Below are 26,189 nucleotides of genomic sequence, written 5' to 3' on the forward strand. Positions count from 1 at the left end.
CCAGTGAAGCTTCAAAAGCTTTCATCATGCATTTTATGCTTTAGAGTTAGCCCCAAAAAGGTATCACTGCTTGGGCAGTATAGATTTTGTTATATTTTGGATGGCCAATATGGCTCCCCTGGATTTTTTTTCTCCCATGTAATTATCTGTTAACATTTATATCCAGCACTTCCTTTAAGAAGCTCAATGCCCTGTCAACAAGCCTGTAAGTAAGCTGCATGGCCGAGTGGAGATATGAAACCAGTGCCCAAATCTACTTGTCACTCCAAACTGGTGTAGACTTATGAGCAGCAATTGTTTCAGATTCATATTTCAACACTCTGTCCGCTTCATCATGCTGGCTTTCAACATTTTAATATAGAATGAAGATTCAAAAAGCCCCTTAATGCAATGTGCAGATTGTTTTGCATATCTGTTGGTACTGCTCCATTTCTGACATATCAGCGCTTCTTACATTGTAGTGAATGAATTTCCTAAATCTCTCCCAAGATTTCAAAGTGGCTTGTTGAATATTTCAGGAATGGTTTCTCAGAAGTACCTCTGAGCACACTGCACATGCATGCAGCTCTGTGAATTGCATTCTATATGATCAGTTCTCTTCATCCAGATCACCAGTGCATACATGCCATGCTAGAAACTGCATGCACTCTGAGCCCTTGGGATGTCTTCCTTTTAGAGATAACCATACATAGAGATAAATCTCTCTCCCTCTGTCTCCCTTTCTCTTTACTGGGACCCTTGAATGATCCATTGTTTGAAATATGTACAGTTTACAGCAAATCATCTAATCTATACAGTTTTCTGCCATAATTCTTCTGCTACATTTCAGCTTGCCAGATCTGACTAGCTATCTAATCTGTCATGCACTTTCAACCACACAAGATGGCCATTCCAGCATGCTATATAAAACAAAGGCAAATGTGTTCCATTTGTCAGCCAAACAGAAGAAAAATTTTTGAGATTACCCTTCTGGTCCATTGCCTCCTAGTGAAGAGAAGCCATTTTAAAAACAACAACATAGATCTTGATCACAATGGGAGATCAAAAGTACAGGAATATATAAAATATACACAGAGGCTCATTTATGAAAAAATAGAGAGATGGGTTTTTAGGCACCTGGAGCCCATTGCAAATGCTACGGATTAGTTCTAGCAATAGGCAGAGAGAGGCAACTGTCTCAGGTGGCAGACATTAGAGGGGCTGCAGTGGCAGACTCCTCACTGTTCATCCCAAACTCCTCACATATTCTCTTCCCATAAAACCAGCCTGATGACCTTAGATATTTACCAGGCAGCAGTCACTACTAACCTGCCTCCTTGCCAGCATTGAACTAAGGTTCATTGAACTAAGATGCTAATCCAAATCAATTTGTCTGCATGAAATTGTGGGTGTGATATCTTGCAGACCCAGGGGTGAGTGTGGGGCTTTGCATTAAGCATTTCAGCTTGCCACTGCAGCCCCTCCAACATTTTGTTGGAATGGAAAAGGCCACAACTTTATTGCGTACAGATGAATAGGCTTGGACCACAGCATAAGCATGGATCCAGGCATCAATCAATGATGCACCATTTTACAGAAACCCAGTCATTTAGCTCCTCTCCTGGGCAGCACTGGGATTACAGGTATGGGAATCCACAGGTATAGGCCACTGTATGGTTCCCCTGCCACCTAAGAGATGAGACTGTTGGCATGTTCAAGGAACAAGCTCATATGAGCCAGGAGAGAACCTGAATGAAGCTAAATGGGCTGCCTCTGATTTGCTAGCCTTCCTCTTTCTCTTCTCCATTAGACCATGCATTTCATTACACACAAGTAGTTTTTAAGTTTTTATATGTTTTACAAAGATTACAAAAGTTGGTTCTTCTTCTAATAGACCCTGTATTTGGCTGGGTGAGCACAGGACTGACAGTTCAGTTTCTGCTTTGCCAGCTTGATTACTCTGTACAATCACTCACATTTCCCAGTTTCACTACTATGGCTCTGTTTGCATGGGTCTAATAAACTGGCCTTCCCTGTCCTCTTGGTAGAGAGTCTGCAGGGCCCAATACCCAAGTCTGGTGTGAATGGTCTGGGAAAAGTCCAGCATGTTCAGCCCCAAAGCTCCCTGTTAAAATGGAGTAAAGAAATTCCTGATTGCTCTGACTCTTCCCAGAAGATCTTTGTTCTGACCTCATCAGCGAATGACTTGGTGGTGCTGCAGCTGTGCCAGGCAGCAGAGCAGGATATGCATGTGAACAGCCACCAGGCATCACAACAGAGGGCCCAGGTAATGGGGGTGCTTGGGAGAGCTTCAGGGGCAGGATGTGCAGACACCACCTATATCTCACTTTTCCCAACACTTCTACAGAAATTTTTCCTCAGGTTTTTCTGGACCTGATTCAAAACATTTGTTGTTATTTTTAAAACAGAAGTGGGTAAACTTTTTTCTGTGAAAAATCACATTCACTTAGGGGTAATCTGGTAGGGCCACATGGATGCTGCTGTTTGTGGGGCAAGAGCCAAAAGGGGACAGGGCCACTCTCACTCTTTTCATTTCTCCTCTCCCTGTATGCCCAGCACATTGCCATAAGATGAGGGTGTTTGCCATAGATACTATGGATAACTATCTTATAAACGTAGTATGTATAAAAACACTTCTCACTTTGTCCAGCAGATTTTGTCTATTAATTCTTGCATGGTCATTTTGTCCCATTCATCTGCATGTGGTGCCTCCCAGGGGGCTTCATTGGGGATCTAAAAGAGAATAGGAGTTACATATTGAGTGCAAAAAATCACAGAATGTACTGTTTAAGTATTTAGAATTCAACACTTCTTTTTATTCAGGGCCAGTACTTCTTTCAAATGAGCAATGTATTTTGTTCCATTTCAAGGCAAATCTAACAAGCATTTTACAGCCAAAATACTAATTATATTTTTATATATCCTTCAGGGTGCAGGGCCAAAAGGACTTGCCCTCACCTCCCTGCCCAGTGTGGTTTTACACATGTGTAAAGCTGCACTGAGAAAGGAGGGAAGGAGAGGCCCAGGGCACCCCTTCTTCCCTATCCAGTGCAGATTTACACACATGTAAAGCGGCGCTGAGCAGGGAGGAAGGGGTGCCCTGAGCCTCTCGCTCCCTGCCACATGCTGTGGCAATCAGCAGGGAGTTGTGGGGAGGGGGGCACAGAGCCAGGTGTCACCTGGTGCAGTCCACACACCCCGTGACGCTGCTGCCTCATGTCCCTCAAATGCCCTTGTTTTGAAGGAGCCCAGTTGGCACAGTGATTAAATGCTGGTACTACAGCCACAACACTGTGAGTTCGATCCCAGGACTCCAAGGTTGACTCAACCTTCCATAGAGTCCTTTGGTAAGTTGGTAAAATGAATACCTAGCTTGTTGGGGGCAACTGACTTACAGATTGTAAATCGCCTAGAGAATGCTGAGTTCACTATTAAGTGGTATAGAAATGCAGATGCTAAATGCCATTGTTTTGCCCTCCCAGGCCATTTTAGGCTTGGGAAAGGTCCTTTTTAAAAACAAAAGTAAACCAGAATTTGGTAGGGAAGCCCTCTCCTGGGCCTAAAATGGTGCAAGGAGCCTAAAAACATGGCAAAATTGTCTCCACAGCCCCTTGAGGGTATTTGGAGAAATCTGGGCTTCTAAGTTCTCCAAGGAGAGCAGTGCAGTACCCTGGCCTCCTAACACTGCCCACTAGGCTGGGAAATATTAAATTCCAAGCATATGTCCTCTACATACCAGGCTCATTTATTAAAAATAAATGAGATCCCAGAAGCTTGAAATGTTCAACTACTGTGCCTCCATTTTGTAAGTGAAAAATTGTGACCGAAAATATGTGCTGTAGTCACAGGCCAAATAATGGTACAATTCATGCATCAGAGTAAACTGTGGTTTGTGAAAATTAGTGTGAAATGACAAAGCATATTTTGAGTTGGCCAGGAAAACAGATTCAAGAAACTGTTCTGGAATGGGCTTGCAAACCATGGTTTGTACTACTTCTGTTTCAATGGCCCGGTACAAGCGGACCCGAAAGGGTGGGCTGGGGCCACCTTTTGTTGCTGCACAGCAGCGCCACCACAAGCAGCCTGCGGTGACGCGAACACCTTGCTGCTGCACTGCTCCATTTGGATGCAGCGCAGCAGCGATACCATCGCTGCGTGTGCCATCTATACAGCGCTGCACAGCGATGATGCCCTAGTCACATACTAGGGTTGTGGGGTGTGATGAAGGCATTGTTTAGGGCCTGTTTATACCAGGCTATAGTTTCAGCTCTTGTTATAGCTACTTTTCTATCGTCACTTCTTGTTGCTGAGTGTCTTCAAGTCATTTCTGACTTGACCTAAAGTTAATCAAAGATGGGGTTTTCTTGGCAAGATTTGTTCAGAGGGGCTTTGCAATTTACTGAGAGAGTCTGACTTCCCCAAGGCCACCGAGTGGGTTTATATTGCTAGTGAGGATTTAAACTCTGGTCTCTCAGAGTCATAATGTCAGAGCCAACACTCAAACCACTATCCTGAACTTGCTCTCTCACATCTCCAGACACACCTGCAGTTCCATAAAAATGAGAACCATGAGCAAACAGAAAATGACAACAAACAATCTGCTCAAAACTGTCCTTTACATTTGGCAGTCCAAACCATGCATTGCATTCTGTACCACGTTCAGTGTAAAACAATGGTTTTGTTAGATTTCTGAAATGAGCCAATGGATATACTGTAGATAGACCCCTCAAAAGGGCTCATGGTTTTGATTTTCTTGGGACAAACAAAAATATTAGCCTCACTATGTCACTCCAGATAAGATACGAAGTTGGGATAAGCCCTGAATCTGGTTAGGAAGGAATAAATACACACACACACACACACACACACAGAGAGAGAGAGAGATTGAGAGAGAGAGAGAGAGAGAGAGAGAGCATTGGCCAAGATGTTCCATTCCCACCCACTAAGTCTCTCAGTCCAACCAAGAGCTCAGAGTGGTTAAGATGGACAACTTTATTATGAAAACACTGAGCATAAACACTGAGCATAACCAATACTTCGGTTAACAATTTTAGTCCTACATATTCAGGAGGAGTGCGTGATTCATAGGAAGCAAATAAGTTCTCTGAAATTCAGTGGGATTCACCCACCAATTTGTATGCACAGGGTTAAAACCTCAAAATTATATCACATGTTTTTTTCTCTATTAGATGTTAGGCTACTTTCCTTCTTGCTTTTGAGGGCCACAGAAAATCAGCCCAACAATGCAGAAAAATATTATTGGGCAGCTGGAGGGGGGAGTGGGAACCTGGAGTACAATGTGGTGAAAAGAGAAAGACCTGCATCCTTGAGCATGATGGAGGAGCCACACTTTGCCAAAGGACACTGAAGCCTGGATCCCGAGGCTGCTGTTTGAAACACATCAGCTGTCTCAACAGTTGTGTTCCTTAACTGATCAAGAGCTTAATACCTCCTTCCCCATTTCGTCCATTGTCCGCCACAGGTTGTTGTAATCCAGATAGGCAATGGGATTCCACATCGGAGGAAAGGGGCCTTTGAAAGGATAAGATTTGCCCTACAAAGCAGAAACAAAAAGATAAGCAGCATTCAAGTCCAGTTTTAACTCTAAATTGGCCAACTTTATGTCAATCAAACAACATAAACAATGAGGCTGTGAAAAACTAGGTTTTTAATGTGTGTGTGCGTGTGTGTGCGTGTGTGTGTGTGTGTGTGTGTGTGTGTTTCAAAAAAACTATATTACTGAGGCTCACATCAAAATTGTACAGTACATCCTTCATGAGAGGCACCATTTAGGCTCATATCAAACTCAGAAATGAGTCATTTTTCAAAATGTTAGAAAACTGGACCAGCTTATTGGTGAGACAGCCCATACCTACATCTCCTCTAAGCACCTTTCTCCTTTATACCCATCCTTATTACATCCCTTCCATCAATCCAGACTCCCAATACTCCAGACTTACCACTTACATAACACTTATCAGCAGTTCATACTACTGCCAAAGTGTGAGTGGAAGAGAGAGGTCTGTATGTGTCATTTCTAGTTTGTCTTTCCTGCATCTCTAGCTACCACTTGGTGCTACTGTGCTGTCTAGGTCCTGGTGGCACTCCGGAAATGTAGACTGACATCCTGTTGGTTAGTCCCACCTACAGTGGACTTATTCAATCAGTTGCTGAATGGGTGAATCAACAAATACGCAAATCCCATTGATTGAATGGATCTTTTCTAAACCAGATGAACAACAGGATTTAGGCTGTAGTTTCCCAAGTACTATTGTTTGTAATTGATAACAGTGTTCCTGGTAAATTCAGACCAACAGAGTCAAAAGCAAGGGTTCCTGGGTGAATAAACCAGCAATCTTCCCATTTGAAGAATTCAGGCTGTCATCGTGCCAGTTCCTTCTCTGAGACATTGCAAACAGTTCTTACAGCTCTCTCACAGTTCCTAGTTAGTTTTGCTGGCATCTCCATATATTAATGTTGATACCTGGGAAATGGTACCAGCATGCCTCTTAAAGACACAGCACTAGAAATGGACACAGCAGATACAATCCATATTACAAACTAATGGAAAAGCATTTAGGCCAGGTTAGCCTCCCTGTTTCAATCAAAAGAACTAAACTGGTTTCTATTTTTAGCTTAATTGAATTGTGGATTAGGCTGCTTGTGTATAATATTTAACTGTAATAGGGATTTGATAATGTGTCTGGTTAAACTGGCAAATTAATTCAAATGAACTGCAACACAAGCATTATAATCTGATTTACAATGTCAACAAATTGTTCTCAGTATGAATCACTTGACAGGAGAGATTTTATGGACCAGATTTTCTGTCTGATTTTACTTACGGTAGTATATTTAACTAGTATACTATATCTATGATGAAACCAAAGTAACAAATTCATGTAAAGTGTGCAGCTGCTTTAAAAGTGAAATATAAACAAAAGGCACTCTGAGGATAAAAATATTAGCTGCATATAGGATATGTCAAGGTGATTTTAAAATTACAACCTAAGGAAATCTGAAGCAAATCCATTCAAAGAAAAAGTCATATTTAGGCCACAAGGAAAAATCTTGGTATTGAACAGTAAGAAACTGCTTATCATGTATTATACTATTAGTAAATAAATAATCAAGCATGCTGAAATAATCAAGGATGCTGAAATACACAATTATTATGTATTTGTGGTTCTGGGAAATTGGGAGACCTAGTTTACTCTTTATTACAATGCCCTTTATATAGTGACCCCAGGACATATTTTTTGGGAGATCTCTTGAGAATGAGGGTGGGTTGGCCATTGTCTGATATTATTTGTGGCTTGTTGACCGATCATTCTAAATCCATCACACTTGATTGCCACCTTTGCAGCAGCAGCACAAAAGATCTGCTGCAACTTCTTGAAGGCAGTAGCAATGGATTGTAAAAGAGATCAGTTGTTGTAGTTATCATTATTATTGTTGGCTCAATGTTTTATCCAGTAGCCTTTTGTTTGTTTGTTTTTTATTTTAACTTTTTTTTCATTCTGTGTCTAATACAATTGTAATTTTGTCACCAGTCTGAATGTTTTGTAATGGATATTTTGCCACAGACAAATAATAATAATAATCTATCTATCTATTGTGAGTAAAAGCACACAGGTTAAGACAGTTTGTTTTTGCTTGAAGCACACCAGGCTCATAAAATGACCAAATAACATCTGTATAGAAAACACAAACATACTGGGTTGAGGACACTCATTATTACACAGCACTTCAAAAACGTGATGGTACTGCTTCTGACCTAGTCTCTGCTTTCTGCATGCTGGCCTCCATAGCTCTGCCTCCCTGCCCTAACTCCTTCCCAACATGTCTTTTAGTCTGTATTTACTTTTACTTTTATTTATTTTAGCACAATTATGTGATCATGGCAATCCATTAAATAAAAAGGAAACAAAAGCCTGCTTGGGGATAGTGCAGGGAAAAGATGAAAGGAGGAGAAGAGCATAATCATGCCCACTCACACCATGTGACTGCATATTGGAACTGCAGCAGGAGGAATTTATCACATGTGAATCAAAGTGGAAAAGTAGTTTGATTGGGAGGCACTGGTGGGTTTTTGCCCATCAATAACAAACAATAGCAAGTACATTTCTATACCACTTATCAGTGCACTTTAGCACTCCCTAAGCAGTTTACAATGTGTAAACTCATTGCCCCCAAGAAGCAGGGTACTCATTTTAGCAGCTTTGGAAGAGTGCTAGGCTGAGTCAACCCTGGATCCCCTGGCTGGTATCGAACTCACTACCTTGAGACTGTGACCGAGTGGCTGCAGTACCAGCATTTAACCACTGTGCCATCAGGGCTCCCTGGTGAAAAAGAGCACTCCAGAAATAGCCTGGCCCAGCGGTGCCACCCAAGAAAGGGCTCATCCTCTACCCTTTCTTCCTCCTTCTTTTCCTGCTGAGAAGGCTCCAAAGGTGGCAGCGATTTGCCCCAGGGAGTTCTGGCGCCATGGTGTCTGCCTCCTTTTCTGTGGGTCAGGGCATGCAGCTAGAGTTGAGCATGGGTGCTGGACTGACAGCCTTGCCTCTCTTCCACCCTTTCACTTCTATGGAGGGGGCAGCCAGAGGGTGAAAGGGATACAAAAGCATCAGGGGGCATTGGGAGGTTTTGGGTTTGTTCATTTTTTTTTTGTCAATTTATATGTGTAAATTATGTGAATCTATATTTATAGTAGTGTCTTAAGCTTTTGTTTTGTAACACCCAACATTTTTCTTGAATACCCTACATTTTGCAGTGCCTTGTCCTCTTTTGCAGTTATGACATCTGGCCACCCTGTGTGGAAGATGAGGTTTCCATTGATTCAGTGGGTGGTTCTATCCAATCAAGACTAACAACTGGATATAAGCCAGTAGCATTTCCAAGGTCTGCTTAAATCAAAGAACCACTATTTCATATTTTGGCCTTGATTAGAATGGGTTTTAAAGGAAAGTTTGAAAAAGAAAAATGGAAGCAATTTAATCTAGTCATTTAAAATCCACTTAAACTGTTATACTCCAAGTTACGCCAGTAGCAACTGCCATTTATTTTTGTAGACCAGGTCAGGAGCGTTAATAAATCACAGTGATTTAACTTGCATGTATCACTGCATTAGTACCATAAAAGAACCACCACAAAGCCGCATGCATTCCAATACAGTAATCACTTATTTCTCTGCTAATTAAATCTGAATCTAGAACAGCCTCTCATATTTTATTCATGACCAGAAGCTAGCAAATAACATTTTCACACTGAGTCAGTTTCAGAAATAAAATGAACAAGGTCTATGAGAGCCTTGAAACATGGTGAATCACAGGTTTCACTTAGGTAAGAATGTCGTTAATGCATTTTATACAAATTTGTAATGCCATTTAAATATTTTATAGTTGCAAAACAAGAGGAAGAAAAATGAAATACTAATCCTCCATTAATACATACATTTTTTCCTATATACAATCTGTCAAATGTAGTCAAGTATATTTTAGACTGTTCAGATGTTACTTTTTCCATAATAAAAAAAATGGATCAATACATGGAGCAAAATACATTCAGCTTTTGAAAATCTGCAACCTACCATGTATCCTAGAATGACACAATGCAGGCACGTTGTTCTATTTGTTCCATTCAACTGTACTAGAAGTTCCATGAGCATGTCTACATGGACCAAATAAACCAGTTTTCCCCCATCTTTGTTTTGCTTTGTCTTTATGATGCTGGGCCAAAGGCCCAATTCAACTGCAGACTGTCTTCAAATGGGAAGAGCTGTTCCACAGTGAATCCGGGCCTTCCCTGCATTCAATCATTTAAAAAAAAAAAAAAAAACCTTTCACCATTTGCTCCAGGTCTTCCAAGAAAAAATGAAGCACTCTGTTGCAATACCAGGAGACATCTTACACACTGCCCAGCTGTGCCAGCTGTGCCACCAGTGTTGTTGGTTGGAGGGTGTGATGGTGCAGCCTGCACCAGGTGAAATTCCAGAAGGGGGGGGTGACACCTGGTCAGGCCTCTCCCTGCCCTCCCCCCTGCGTTGTCCCCGCATGCGCTCCCACCTCCCATGCCATCCCATGTTGTCCCACGTGTTCTCCCTCCTGGTCATCCCACACTCCCCCAGGAATGCTCCGAAACATGCACCATCCTGCACTCCCCCAAGCATGTTCCGACTCACTCCTTGATCTATCCCCCACTCCCCTACACATGCTCCCACCCCTGTGCTATTCTGCTCTTTTCCTCATCAGGAAAAAGATGGGGTGACACAGGGAGAGGACCCCCACAAGCCCTGCCCCCCACAAGCCCCACGCTCCAAACCAGGTAACACTCAGTGCAAGGATGCCAGTGCCCACTGCTGTCATCCCTGGTGCAGGGCATTTGCACTGAAGTCACAACAAGGCACCCAGCCATGTGATCAGCATTGGACACCTTGTTTCTGGCCTCAGAGGGAGTGACCTGTGCCAGCAGAAATGGCAATGGAAGCTTTGTAAATAGCTGGCCAGTATTGCTCTGGAATGCACAGGTAATGGGGGAACTCAGGGCAGCTTCAGAACCAAAATACTCTGAGAGCAGCCAGGAGTATTATTGTCAGTGTAGACCTGCTTTATGTGTGGAGTGTTTACCCAGAACTGTGCTTCTTTGGAGAGACATCTTTGAAGGCTTGTTGACATTGGTAGTATTTGAACATATTTATAACTATACAGGTTGAGCATAGATGAAGACAGGGATATATGCTGCTATTTCCCATGAAGAGCAAAAAGATTGCTCTGTCCTAAGCCTCCATGGATTTTAAATGATCCCATAATAAAAAGAATGAAGGTGATGGTCTGTAAGGTTGATTCACATAATACCTAATCACTTGGGTTGAATGAAGAAGCAACTGCCTTGATTGAAAAGGCTTGCAAAGGAATTCTGACAATTATTATGCAACTCCCCCCTTTTTTTCTAAGGTTAGTGTAAAGCAATATGGAATTTCTGGAATATTGTTTGATAAGACATGAATGTTTTCAAATAACAACCATGCATTATGGCATTCATGTGCCATGAAAAGTAGCATCTCAGTGTCATGCTTGCCTTCCTCATAACATGCCATTTAATTACCATGTTACCATGGCATATGTTTTCTCCCACTGTTCTTGGCAGAGGGGTAACAATGCATAAGGTGGCTTGACATCACACCACAAAATGCCTACATATCATGAGAAAAAAACACAGGAAGCTGCTTTCTACTATTGTCAGACATTTGGCCTGTCTAATTCAGTATGTTTACACTCTGAGGTTGTGAGTCTTTGAGGTTTCAGATAGAAGTCTTTCCCAAACTTCCGCTGAATCTTAAAACTTCTGAATGTACTCAGCTACAACCCTGCTCCATATCTGCTATAACAGGCATATTGAACCACACATATCATTCCTTGACTTTGTTCTTCATTGTCCAATAACATGTACATGTGGATCATCTCTAAGAAAACTGCATCTCAGTGGAGAGTCTTATCCTATTCTGTAACCTGTTCCTATGTTCAGTCCATATATTCTAATACACACATCCTTTGCGTCAAAAACTATTTTGACAAATTAGCATTAGATGAAAAGCTGCATATTACTCGAACAGCAGAAGCTCTTCAATTAGTGAATTTAATTTACTTTGAAGCACTCATCATCAGCAAAGCAGCAGGAGTTCTTACATGACCCACAGTAAAGCTTCCAAAGAGACTTGAAGATAAGCTTTTAAAATGTCTTGTAAAGGCATCAGCTAGCGTCAGCAAGTGTAAGAACAATCCAGTATTGGTTCATCAGAAATGTATCCCAATTCCTGCATAACTATTAAGTTATAACAAACAAAATAAACTGATCTTTATTTCAGTTGTACAGATGTGTGTGTGTGTGTGCTCTAACACAGTGACATACACCCTCATGTCTGAACTGGGATTTAACTCACTAAATCTTAGCAGCAAATCCTCTGGATTACTTTGACTCAGTGTCAATCAGCAAATATGACTTTGTCTAAGACCTCCATAATATTATAACTTTTAAAAACCTGATGCATGAGCATCAATAAAAATCATTTAAAGGCCAAAGTCAGAGAGCTGCCATGAGGAAAGCGGGCAAACATTCAATACATGCTTCACCATGTTTAAATTTGCTAACTAAAGGCTGGCCCACTCCCAGGTAATATTGCCATGCCTAGGAGGAACAACCCTCATTGATATAGTAACACCACCTCTCATGTGATAAATATAATTAGATGTGAGTTGGCCTGTATTTTTAATTTTACCTTTAAATAAAGAAATATTTTACCTATTTTTGTTATCATGTATATTTAGACTGTTAGTGTGTAGAACTCTTCAAGCTAGGGTACTCTACATACATCCAAAAGTTGTTTGCTTCTTTGTTGAACTTTGGTGGTCATCTGTTTTGTATGTTACCCACCATGAAGAATAGATGACTCCTACTGTTTCATCTAAGGTAAAAATTATCATAACCTAGTCTATATTGGATTGTATTTGTAGCAAAGAAAGCTATAACTATTATTAATTGGCTGGATATTCCTGTTCATGCCACGTGCTGAGAGCTGTCAGAATAAAAAAACCCCTGCAATTAAAACCTCTCCTGCTGATCCTCAGGAGATAAACAACTTTTGGGTTTGAGTCATGGTTCTCAAGTTAACTGATGTGGTGGACCAGCATCCCACTTGCCGCCCCCCCGCCCCCCCCCCCCCCGCAATGTTCCAGAACCAGTACCATACTTGCACTATATTGTTATAACATTTACATAGTTTCCACAGACCACCATTTTGGGTTAGACTAAGGAGTGGGGAAAATAGGTCCTGAGACAATGAATCATCTACTGAATTAAGACTAAGGGGGATTTTTCGAAAGGACATTTGCTGGGCAGGCAATGGACTAAGTTACAAGAGCCTCCCAGAAAGTGGGATGAAATAGGAGAAGGCACCCTGCAGAGAGCAGGACAGAAAGGGCAGGAAAATCAAGTAATAAGGGATAACTGAGAGAGGAAGTTTGTAGATATCTTACAGTGTGGAAGATCCACAGCTGACCCAAGACATGCTGTCTGAGGCAAAGGACAAGATAAAAATCCCCCTACACCATTCTATATACTGGGGCTCTTGGTATCCATTGGAGTTTGGTTCCAGAACCCCCCATAGTTACCAAAATTCATGAATGCTCAAGTCCCATTAAATACAATGGCATAATAAAATAGTGTCTCTTATATAAATAGCAAAATCAAGGTTTGCTTTTTGGAATTTATATTTTTTGAATATTTTCAAGCCATAAGTGGTTGAATCCTTGGATAAAGAATCCGTGAAATTGGAGGGCCAACTGTACAGAAGAAGCTGATTAGATTGATATTTAACACTTATTTTGTAGTTGTACAGTGTCCTTCTGAAGGAGGAAAGTTAGTACACAGGCAGGCCATTAGATACAGCCCTACCAACAACATTTTGTTGCCATTCTCCATCCCTGGCATTTGCTGCCCAAGATGGCTGTCTCAAGTTGCCTATTGGTAGGGACAGTCCTGTTAAAAATCAGGAAGAGCATATGCTATTAGGAGAAAATAAAGGGGAAAGCTGCATGCTAGCTGACATGGTAGCTTAATTAAATGGGACAATATAGGATGTGAGGTTAGAAACACAAGGAAATAGAGGCATGGTGGGGAAGAAAGGCCAAGAAGAGGAGGAGCAAGAATGAAGTGGGCATGCAAGGGAGATTTGGAGAGAAGGAAACTCTCCAATGCATAGATGTGGATGCTGGCAGCACAGAAAATGAATGCTGCCAATTATTGTTTCTGTAGTTAAGGAACACTAACTTTTTGAGGAAAACAAGGTCTAGGCAGCAGCTAGGATGGGAAGGAAAATTGATGGATAAGGTTGAATTTTTAAGTGAAGTTACCCACCACTGGAGGGAGGGTGGCTTCTGGTTCTTTTAGAGACAAGATCTAGGTTTAATAGCCCTTTGATATAGTTGGTGTTCACCCACAAGCCTGCACACACAATGCAAAAATAAGTGACTGGCTGATTCTATTCTACTTTGGGGCGCATTAGCAATATCCGGAAAGCCAGAGGGGTTGCAAACCATTTGCACTCAGTGATGATCACTATCTGCCATTACAGCTACAGTAAAAAAATTAGTGAAATGCTGCCAAATAGAATGTAATATAATAACATAATGATTAACATTACTACCGTTGTCTGACATACAGGTAAAATGGCCCAGGCAGTCATCATTAATCTTTTGCCATTCAAGAGAAACAAACTGGGTTTATGTAATCTGACAATCAATGTCTGGCCCATATTGAATAATTTAGTACTATATCCTGGGACTGCTTTGGAAATATAATTAGGGAAGCTCATAAGGCATTAAGACTTCCCAGTACAACAAGGTTAGTTGTTTTTTTAAAAAAGTTTCTGTCCAAGATTTATTCAAATACAAAAGAGGGCCTAATAGGAAACTACACTTTTAAGTATGAATGCAAAAGTTACTCATAAAGTGAGAGAAGGGGTGGGTGGGTGTAAAAAAATAATAATGTAAAAATAATGGTTAAACTTTAGTAAAAAGATATCCCATCTAAAAGATAGCAAGACAGACAAACACAATATATCTTTATCTCTTTGAACCTGGCCCAGGAAGTGCCGCAAAGCTGCGCCACCGCTAGAAAAGCTGGCTTTCTGTCAGATCAAAAAGGAATGGTAATTTTTTCATGGCTAATTAGCAAATGCGAGAAATATTAAATGATTAGAACAGTTTAAAAAATTGATCTTACTTTGACATGATGAATGAGATGCTCAACTTCATTCACTTTGTATGTCTCAAGTCCCAGTTCCTTAGATAGTCTCAATATACGATTCTGTGTTGGTCCCACATATGCTCCTCCCAGATCAACGTACTTGACATGCTTATTCTAACAGAGAAACAGGAGTGAAATATTTGGAAGATCAAATGTATCTTGAGATGCTTCATTAAAAACCAGAGTTTCTGCAGCAACTACCAAAGTTTGTTCTATGGGGTGTATGTTTCAAATACTCCTTGCCCTAAAACACAAAATATCATTCAGATTAGTTTCTCTGGGGCTAAGACCAAAAATTTAATAAGGCTACCCTTGTACCAAATTCGGAAGCTTCAATTGGTTCAAAATGCAGCAGCCAGATTGGTCTCTGGAACATCTAGGTTTGACCATATAACACCAATACTGAAATCTCTTCACTGGCTGCCAATTAGCTTCCGGGTGCAATACAAGGTGTTGGTTATTACCTTTAAAGCCCTACATGGCTCGGGTCCAAGTTACTTGTGGGAGTGCTTCTCCCTACATAATCCACCCCGCACTCTCAGAAAATCTGGGAAGTTCTTACTAGAATATTATAATACCAGGTTAATGACAACTTCACATAAGGCATTCACTGCTGCGGCCCCAAGATTATGGAATAATAATAATAATAATAAAATTTTATTTATATACCGCCCTTCTTATAATCAGGGCAGTGTACAACAGAAACAAACAGTAAATAAAACAATACCATTAAAACCATTACATTAAAACAATAAAACTTCTGCCAGCCAACAGTGCCAGCGGAGGGGGGAGAAGAGGAGGAGAGCATTCAGGGACAGAAAATCAGGGGTAGGCCTGCTCGAAGAAGTAAGTTTTCAACCCCTTCTTAAAGTGGGCTAGGGAGGTGGCTGAGCGGAGCTCATTGGGCAGCGAATTCCAGAGGCTGGGGGCCGAGGTAGTAAAGGCCCTTCTGGAGGTGGAAACTAATCTAGCCTCTGGGACACTTAAAAGTTGCTGCCCGGATGATCTGAGTGTGCGGGGCGGATTGTATGGAGAGAGGCGGTCCTTCAGATACCCTGGGCCCAAGCCATTTAGGGCTTTATAGGTAATAACCAACACCTTGTATTGCGCCCGGAAGCGGATAGGCAGCCAGTGAAGATCTTTAAGCACTGGTGTTATATGACTGGCTCTAGATGTATCAGAGACCAGTTGAGCTGCCATATTCTGCACTAATTGCAGCTTCCGGGTCTGGTACAAGGGTTGCCCCATGTAGAGCGCATTGCAGAAATCTAAACGAGAGGTTACCAGAGCGAGTACTACAGTTTCAAGGTCCCTCCGGCCCAGGTAGGGATGCAGCTGGCGTATCAGCTGAAGCTGATAACAGGTGCTCCTGACCGTCGCATCCACCTGAGATGTGAGGTGGAGGGACGAATCAAGGAGCACCCCCAGACTGCGTACCGAGTCCTTCACAGGAAGCGTGACCCCGTTCAGGACAGGTGGAACCACCGCCATCCCTGGGCCAGGGGAACCTATCACGAGTACTTCCGTTTTCTCTGGATTCAGGCTGAGTCTGTTTTCCCTCATCCAGCCCATTACCGACTCCAGACAGGCCACGAGAGGAGAGATGCCATCCCCGGTCACTGCATCAGTCGGAGACATAAAGAAAACTATTTGGGTGTCATCAGCGTACTGATAACCCCGCCCCCCATGTCTCCGGATGATCTCTCCCAGCGGTTTCATGTAAATGTTGAAAAGCATGGGAGACAGAATGGCTCCTTGAGGGACCCCAGATGTTAGGGCCCTCTTATCGGAGCACACGTCTCCCAGCTGCACCATCTGGAACCTCCCGGAGAGGTAGGACCGGAACCACTGGAGCGCAGTGCCCCCGATTCCCACCTCTGCCAGGCGCTCCAGAAGGATACCATGGTCTATGGTATCGAAAGCCGCTGAGATGTCTAAGAGCACTAACAGGGACACGCTACCCCTGTCCATGCCCAGACGGAGATCATCGACCAAGGCGACCATGGCAGTCTCAACCCCATAACCCACCCGAAAGCCGCTTTGAAATGGGTCTAGATAATCCGTTTCATCCAAGATCGATTGAAGCTGGATTGCAACTGCCCGCTCGATCACCTTCCCCAGAAATGGCAGTAGCGAGACTGGCCGATAATTGTTATGCAAAAGGGGGTCGAGGGAGGGCTTTTTTAACAAAGGTTTTACTATGGCCAATTTCAAATTAGTTGGAAATTGCCCTTCCCTCAAAGAAGTATTAATAATTCGGTGTAACAATGAAGTCACAACCGATCCCCCCTGCGCCGCTAGCCATGAGGGACAGGGATCGAGGGAGCATGTTGTCTTCCTAACACTTCGAAGGATCTTGTCCACATCCTCGGTACTGACAGACTCAAACTGATCCAGTATAACCGAGTCCACGGAAGCTCTGGATGCCTCTACTCTAGGTTCTGCTCTAAAACTGGCCTCGAGACCTTCGCTTATCCGAGAGGTTTTATCCGTGAAGAAGTTGTTAAATTGGTCACAGCAGGCCTTAGAAGGTTCAAGGATCTGGTTCGGGGCCGGAGGGAGCTGAGTTAGCTCCCTCACAACCCTGAACAACTCTGCTGGACGTAACTCCGCGGACGCGATACGTGCACCACAGAACGAGTTCTTAGCTGCACGTATTGCCTTTCTGTAGTCCTCCAAAAGACGGTCTAGGAGAGCCTTGTCGGGTAAGCGCTGGTGTTTCCGCCAGGCGTGCTCTAGCCGTCGCAGAACCCGCTTCCTTGCCCGGAGGTCTTCTGTATACCAGGGCTTCCTTTTGGAAGCAGGTCTGAGAGGGCGCTTGGGAGCGATACTGTGTATAGCCCTGGAATGACCTACCGGAAGAGATCCATCTCATTACTACCTTAGAGGCCTTTATTATTATTATTATTAAACTTTATTTCTAAAGTGCTGTAATTATACACAGCGCTGTACAAAGTCGGTAAAATTAAAGAGTATATAAAAGCCTGCCCAAGGCGTACATTATAAGATAATAACAATTAAAAGAGGAATAGATAAAATTACCATATAGAAAAGAAAAAAACAAATTAAAAACATCAAATATAAAACAAATCACATCACATCAAATATTATCAGACAGCCAGATGACAATCACAAATTCCCTGAGAACGCTTCCCTAAACAATATGGTTTTCAGCTCAGCCTTAAAGCTGGTTAGGGAAGTGATGAGCCATGCATGCAGAGGAAGAAGGTTCCAGGAATGAGGGCAGCAAGAGAGAAGGGACGGATCCGGGATGGGGCAGAGGAGATCCTGGGTTGAGAGAGGAGACTTTGGCTACCAGAGCGGAGAGTGCGAGTAGGGATGTAGGGAGAGAGAAGATTGGTTAAATAAAGAGGGGCCAGCCCATGCAGGGCTTTAAAAGTGAGTAGCAAAAGTTAGTACCTGATGCGGAAAGGAAAAGGGAGCCAGTGAAGGGAGGACAACAGAGGGGAGATATGATCATAACGGCGAGCGAGTGAAATAATGCATGCAGCTGAATGCTGAACAGAAATTAATGGGTGGAGATGAGAGAGGGGAAGCCCTGCCAAGAGGAGGTTACAGTAGTCTAGTCATGAGACCACTAGGGCATGGACCAGTGTCTTTGTGGTAGAAGCTGAGAGATATGGATGGATCTTGGCGATATTATAGAGAAAAAATCTACAGACTTTGGCTGTAGTCTGGATCTGAGGGATAAATAACAAAGAGGAGTCAAATATGAAACCGAGACTGCGGGCTTCCTGGACCGGCTGGATAGAGACGTTATTGACAGAAATAGAAAAGGAGTAGTGAAGGGTGGGCTTAGGAGGGAAAACAAGAAGCTCGGTCTTGGACATATTGAGCTTCAGACGCCGATGGTGCATCCAGTGGGAGATAGCTTTAAGAAGGCACTCAAAACAGATCTCTTCCGGTGGGCTTATCCACTGAATTCCATATAAAAAGGTTATGACAACTGCTCTTCTTTGACTCTGATTGTTGGCTAATGGACGAGTTGTAGTTCTTAGGGAACTAATAGGAATTCTTGGTAAATTCAGTGTTAGTATTTTATTGTTGTAGTGATTATAAATTGTACTAAGTGTCTTTTAAGGTTGTAAAACCCCCCTCAATCTGTGGGAGAGGTGGAAGGTATAAATAAACTTTATTATTATTATTATTATTATTATTATTATTATTATTATTATTATTACCACTATCATGGCTGAGGTGGTGGCATCTGTCCTACACTGGAAACAAGTGTTTGAAATACAGCTGTAACTGTTAACATAAAACATCAATATATAGGGATATAAAACAGGGCTACTTACTCTTACAGTGAATGTTCTTCCTCCAACCCTGTCACAGGCTTCCAAAACCACAACACTCAATCCTGAGTCAAAAAGCAATTTGGCTGCTGATAGACCTAAAAAATAAGCAAAGGCTGAGTAATGCTGTCTCCTCAACTCAAGGCATTTTACACCTTCTTGAAATAAATTCTTAACTTTAAAAACAATAATTCCATTAAAAACTGTAACACAAATAATAAACACAAGTAATTTTACTGTGAGGTAAGTTTCAGAAATTTAAACCACCCAATACTAACATTGCAAAGGCTGAACTGACCCAACTGTGACGTGCCAATTAGCCAGCATTAAAATGGCATTATGAAATTTAGAAAGAGTGGATATAACAAACTGCTTATCATATGTTGTCCATGTAAGAATAGAGTCAAAGACAGTTTTGACAGTGCTCCTGTTGCCTTACAATTCTCTTCCAACTGAGAATAGAATCCTTTTTGAAAACTTTCAAGAAAACATGTAGAATTGTGGAAAATCTACTTTGTATAAAGCCAAGCGTTAATATTTCAATAGCTATAAAACAAAGTAAATCTAAATGTCAGGGCCTAGGGGATAAAGTTCAAAGAAAACACCTACTACTCAGTACAAATACTTCTTTGTCTCTGAGAAATTACTATGGCATTGGGCTGGAATGTCACCTTCTACTTTGAATGCATGCAGGAGCAATCTGCCTGAACAGTAACATGGGAAACTGCCTTACAGTCATTGCTGACCAGCTAACCCAGTGTTCAGATTGGCTTTGCAGCTCAAGTCAAGGGCTCTTCCAGCTCCTGCCCCCAAAAGCTACCAAGTCTTTCCTGACTCCTTTTTAAATTGTAAATGCCAGGATTGTGTCAAACCATGAACAAAATGCCACCACAAAGCCACAATTAAGGACTTCTATGTTTCATAAATTAAATGGGGAGAAAAATATTTGTATACTTACTTCTCTTTCTCTCTGTGAAACCAGAGGGACTTGGAGGGACCTAGCACTGGTTAGACAATACTTCATGAGTGTTTGTGCTAAGCATAATATCTCTTAAATTCAGATTTATTCTATAGAACAAAAATCACAAAACTGGGATTTACTGTCTAGACAGATTGCTGCATACTCACTTTTAGGGGGAAATACTGCAATCAAAAAAGAAAAAAGGGGGGGAACGGTTTAGGCTTCATTTATAGAAAGAGAAAAAAATTAATTACATCATTAGCTGTGAAACAACCATTCAATACTCTGTTATAAGCTTTACTTGTTTCAGAGTCAAAGGGTGCTGAACCTAATCCCAGAAACAGAATCATGGTTTGAATCATGGTTTGAAATGTGTTTGAAAAGTATTGGCTCAGAATGGTGTGGTGTATAATGACTGAACTGACAAGTGATAATTCCAGTTATCACTATAATATTAGAGGCTGGGAATGGTGAGCAGATGAAAAACAGAAGTAGGTAAATAGTTCCAAATAACCATTTGCTTGATCATTTGAAATTCTGATATTGGACTAATGGCTAATACATAGGCTGGCATAGGTTGTCTGAACTGAGTCATTCAGAATATTAGCAACGCAGAACCTGGGATTGTCCTGGATGAGCAGCTTGCTGGTTTATGCTTTTCAAGTAGTTTTGCTGGTTGATCACTACAAAAACAAAACAAACAACCCTCCCCACCCTTACCACATGATTCCCACCCTTGGTTTCACTGCTCCCACTGGAAGCAGGAGCAACCAAGCAGCATGCACCAGTGTTCCTGGCTTACCATGTTGTGCAAATTCACCCACTGTGGAAAATCAATAGCTTTGTCCAGGAGATTCAACAGTAGCAAAATTAATACAGACAACAAAGAATCAAGAAGGATAGATCTTATTTGTACAAAGGGCACCGTGGTGCTTAGACGGAGGTTAAGCAAGGCAAATGCAGCAAGCCTTCATAAGTAACTATGGCAACCTACTATCAAATAGCATCCACTTGAAGATACTGCGACCAAGGAGATTGGCTTCCAGAGGCTTTTAGAATTCATGTTTAATCTGCAGAAATTGCTTTCCTATCAAAAAGTAATCTGCAGTGAAATTACTATGTGACTGAAATGTCAGCCATCATAACAATTATTCTCTAATTTTGGCCTTTTGTATTCCTGTCAGTTTGTCTTTTCTACAATCATGGATCCATGCTTGAGCTACAATCCCTAACACACACACCCCAATAAAAAAGGTCAGGTCAGTAAAATAAGACAAATATTGAACAGGTTCTGTCACTCATCACTCAAGTTTAAAGATATGACCAAAGATATGACCAACGATATCTTGATAAGAGAAAATAGCGCATGCAGAACATTTCTATGATTATTACAGTGGGCTCTTTGTATACACAAAGGATCTGTTCCAGACCACCACCACCACCACCACCCCGCTTATGGCAAAAATACAGGACCTCAGGTTCCATTCGTTTCAATGGTTGTGCATGTCCTATTGTAACATCCAGGACTTGCCGTCCACATAAGCTTAAAGCTGTGGATGACAAGGCCGTGGATGAGGCATGTGTGCTGTACTTTGCATCACACATCTTTTTGAACCAATACATCCCTCTCCACAGCATGACCAATTTACCAAAATGCAAAAGTGGAATGAGTTCTGTAACAAAAACAGAGATCTATCTTTTAGACCACCACTGACTCTCTGAAATAAACTTGTACAGAACTAATCAGTCTCAAGATGTAAGATGTATAAATGCTATAGAATAGTTTTAAGACATAATCCCAGGGTCAGGAAACTGCAACCCCCCAGATGTCAGTTGAATGCACCTCCTATCACCCTACTCAGCATAGGTGATGGTGAAAGATAAAGAGATTACTGATCAAAAGCATCTGGAGGACCACATTGTCATTGTTGTTTGCCTTCAAGTCATTTCCAATTTATGGTGACCCTAAGGCCATATCATGGGGTTTTCTTGGCAAGATTTGTTCAGAGGAGGTTTGCCATTCCCTTCCCCTGAGGCTAGAGCATGTGACTTGCCCAAGTGAATTTCATGGCTGAGCTGGGAATTGAACCCTGGTCTCCAGAGTCATAGTCCAACACTCAAACCCACTGTCTCACGTAGCTGAAAATCTGTACTTTTTTTAAAAAAATAAGAGCAATGATGCAACAGCATTCACCAGTATATGACAACCTGACACTTATATTACTTTTACATTACTTTTAAAATATTATATGTACTCATGTATAAGTTTACAATTTTTAGGTAAAAATAAAAATAGATCCCCAAAAGTTGGTTGACTTAGCCATGGGTCAATGGAAGTACTGTACCTTAACTCTAATCAAAAAAGGAACCATCCTTTTCTCTGAGAAGAATGGCAAAGGACAAGAGATTAGTCCATCCCAAGAGAACCTGAAAGAAACACCAAACCCTCCTCTATTTTCTCCATCACTGTGTCATTTCTGGCATTTTTGAATATCTGGGTGGAAAAATGGTGGCAGCAGCTCTTTGGTGCTTCCCATCAAAAGAGCACCAAGAGAGTAGAGGGGGCTCGTGTTTCTTTTAGATTCTCCTGGGATGAACTATATTCTTAGCTTTCCCCAGCCTATTCAGAGAAGAGAATTCTAGCGATGTTATTCTAGTGATGGGAAATCGAGTTGTGAAGGATCTGAGTGAGACATTTGTGTATGTTTGCCAGCTTTTCTGGGTTAAAATCAGGCAAAGTTATACATTAAAGTTAAAGGGTGCTATTGTAGTCATCTTTTTCTTCTTTTTTATTTTTTTTTCTTTGCCTTTTTATCCTTTTTAACATGTAGCAATTTTCTTAGCCCTGCTTATGTCTGGTCACCTTCCCCACACACCACACAGCCAGGATTTACTGTAGTTCCTCTTCATCCATCCAATCTTTAGGGTGAGTGCAAAGTTTTGCCTGATGGAATTTTGTAAGTCCTTTGGCATCATTTTCATGGCTTTATCCATTACATTCTTTGTTACACACCTCTACATTTTAACCTCAACCTATCCATGGGTCATATCAAAATCCATAATTTTGACTCCCAAGTCCAACCTTGACTTATACATGAGGTTGACTTATATAGTAGAACCAAAATATAATTTTTCATTCTCCAGTTTAGTCTGGAAGTTACAATCCCTGTTCATTAAATCAAGAAATCAATGAAGTAGACATTACACTTTCAAATTAAAAACTTCATCAGGGTATCCAATTTTACCTCACAATAAATAAAGCATTACTGTATAGCATCTAGCAATGTACATTTTCATAGCCAGGATCATCTGCTGCTTATGTAGACATAATTCCCATTCAGGTGACACTCCCCATAGAGCTGTCCTTTTAATTAGAAACTTCATGCTTATGGCTTTTGCTCTCCCTACAGGATGTTCATTACTAGTTTTTTCTAATTTTCCTTCTTTTAAATGATGAAACAGTATCATTTCACAATTCAAATAAAACAAGAAAAACAGAAAATAAATAATTAAGAGCTGTTCAGCAATACCTTGTGCTGGTTAGATTTCGAAGGTCTAAGAGCCTTATCGCCTTATTGAACAAAGTCGGGAGGCAAATGAAAAGAAGCATTTTTTTCTCCCTCTGCATAACGCCGTTCTCTTTCGTTCTCTTCCAGTTGTAAAACCTGTGGGAGGGGGTTGTAAAAGTGTCATAAAATCATCCCATTTGCCAAATTGAAATAATTCATTTGGCAATGCTCTCCCATGCTTTTACAACTTGAAGAGAATGAGAGTCATGCAGAGGGTGAAAAAAAATGGGGTCTTTTCATTTGCCTCCTGAGTTTATTCAATAATGTGATAAGGCTCTAAAACCACCAGATAGCGCTCTTGAAAAACAACAGCCCTATGTGGCTCAGGGTCTATATGACAGAGTGTACAGTATTTATCTATTTGTTTATTCATTCATGTATTTATCTATTCATCACAAATTCCTATTTCATACAACAGGAGAGGAGATTGTACACATGGACATCACTGAATGGTCAACACAAATAACAAATTGATTACATAATAGGGAACAGAAGATGGAGAAGCTCTATTCTTGCAGCCAAAACAAGGTCAGGCACAGAATGCAGCACAGACCATGAATATCCCAAACAATAAAACTATATAAGAATATCAAATCAATGGCCATGCCAAAATATGATCTGGAAAATATTCAATGGCATTTAAAGAAAGTGTGAAAAACAGATTTTCACTACAGTGCGCTCACCCCATATAAAGGTTTGCCATCTGTGGACTCAAGCTCATATGGAAGGCAAGCCCCAGGCATTAAAATAGCATGCACACCTGCAAAGTATGCACAGCACTGCACACAGGAGCACATGGCCATAGCAAACAATGGGACTTGAAATCTCATGTTTTTCCCATATGCAGGGGAGTCCAGAACAGATTGCTACATATACAAAGGGCCCACTGTCTTAGGACTAGTGGACTGGGATCCAAAACAACTATGGACAGAAGTCAGGGACACAGACAAATAGGAATGCAGAAAAACAATATCTGTGGCAAAAAAAAAGAGAGAGAGAAGAAACAATGGATGACAGATGAAACTCTTCAAGCAATTAAAGAAAGATAAAAAGCAAAGGGAGACAGGAACAAAATCAGAACCAGGAATGCTATTGTTCAATGATTAGTGCACAAGGACACAAAGAATTTCTACAACAATCAATGCAGAGAAATAGAAACCTATAATAAAAAAAAAAAAAAAGGAAGAGGAAGAGATCTATTCCACAGTATTCAGGAACTCAAAGAGATATTTAAACCAAAGATATGGATGCTCTACAATCAGAAAGGGACGATAATACACAATCAAAATGTGATTTGAAAAGATGGAAAAAAACACAGAAGAGCTATATAAAAATGTGAAAGGATAAATAACATTTAGGAAAAAGAAACATATGAAGATGAACCCCAAATTTTGGAAAGCAAAGTGAAAGCCACACTCAAAGCAATTGGGAATAACAAATTACCAGATACAGATAACACACAAATAAAACTGGTACGAAGCACAGAGGAAGAATTAAGTTCAATACTAAAATCTGCCAACAAATACAGAAAACAAAGCAGTGGCCCGCAGAATGAAAATGATCAGTGTACATTCTTGTACACAAAAAAGAGGCACAAAAGACTGAAGTAACTACAGGACCATCACACTAATCTCCCATTCAAGCAAAGTCATGCTCAAAATTCTGCAGAAAAGACTCCTACCATATATGGAATGAGAAATCCCAGAGGAACAAGGTGGATTCAGAAAAAGAAGGGGCACTAGAGATCACATTGCAAATACAGAATGGATAATGGAGCACACCAGGAAATTCCAGAAGAAAATCTGCAGGTGCTTTATTGACTACAGCAAAGCCTTTGATTGCATAGATCATGAAAAGCTATGGGATACTCTGTTTAAAAAATGGGAATGCCACTACAGTTTATTGTAGGTTCATAACCTATACTCAAGTCAAGAGACTGCCATCAGAACTGAGTATGGAGAAACAGAATGGTTCCCAACTGGCAAAGGGATCAGGCAAGACTATATACTATCACCGTATTTATTTAACCGTTATGCAGAAAATATAATATGCAGAGCAAGCTTAGACTCAGAGGCAGGGGGAGTGAAGATCGGAGGAACGAACATTAACAACCAAAGATGTGCAGATGACACAATACTACAGCAGAAACCAACAAAGACCTGGAGCAATTACTAAAGAGGGTCAAGGAGGAAAGTATCAAGGTAGGCTTGATGTTTAACATTAAGAAAACAAAAACAATAACTATGGAAGATCTACAAAAATTCATTCTAGATAATGAGAAAATTGAAATAGTCAAAGGGTTCCCACACCTTGGATCAAACATTTCTTGACTGCAGTCAAAAAATTAGAAGAAGGCTAGGATTGGGAAAGCCAGCTATGACAGAACTGGGCAAGATCCTAAAATGCAAAGACAGAAATCTGAATACTAAAGTGAAAATTGTTCAAGCCATTGTATTCCCCATTACCCTCTAAAGATGTGAGAGTTGGACAGTCAAGAAGGCTAACAAGAAGACAAACAAAAGCTAACAAGAAGACCAAGTC

The 26,189-nt window shown here is 41.2% G+C and overlaps 1 protein-coding gene across 3 annotated transcripts in view; it reads right to left on the reverse strand.

Moving 5' to 3' along the window:
* Positions 1-26,189, reverse strand: part of LOC149319520 (amine oxidase [flavin-containing] B-like) — a 58,967-nt gene that overhangs the window by 21,518 nt on the left and 11,260 nt on the right. The window contains exons 1-5 of one of the 3 annotated variants that reach the window (XM_089511897.1): positions 20,077-20,111; positions 19,122-19,216; positions 14,779-14,916; positions 5,450-5,554; positions 2,642-2,733 (exon numbers count right to left, since the gene is read on the reverse strand). In XM_089511897.1, coding sequence (XP_089368023.1) covers positions 2,642-2,733; positions 5,450-5,518 — 161 coding nt within the window. In that variant the 5' untranslated portion in view covers positions 5,519-5,554; positions 14,779-14,916; positions 19,122-19,216; positions 20,077-20,111. Of the gene's footprint in view, positions 1-2,641; positions 2,734-5,449; positions 5,555-14,778; positions 14,917-19,121; positions 19,217-20,076; positions 20,112-26,189 lie in introns of those variants that run through there. The other 2 variants (XM_089511895.1, XM_089511896.1) reach the window with 2 other exon arrangements.

The sequence above is a fragment of the Sceloporus occidentalis genome, unplaced genomic scaffold (genome assembly GCF_023333645.1).
Source record: "Sceloporus occidentalis isolate IW3139 unplaced genomic scaffold, rSceOcc1.0.p SCAF_2, whole genome shotgun sequence".
NCBI lineage: Eukaryota > Metazoa > Chordata > Lepidosauria > Squamata > Phrynosomatidae > Sceloporus > Sceloporus occidentalis.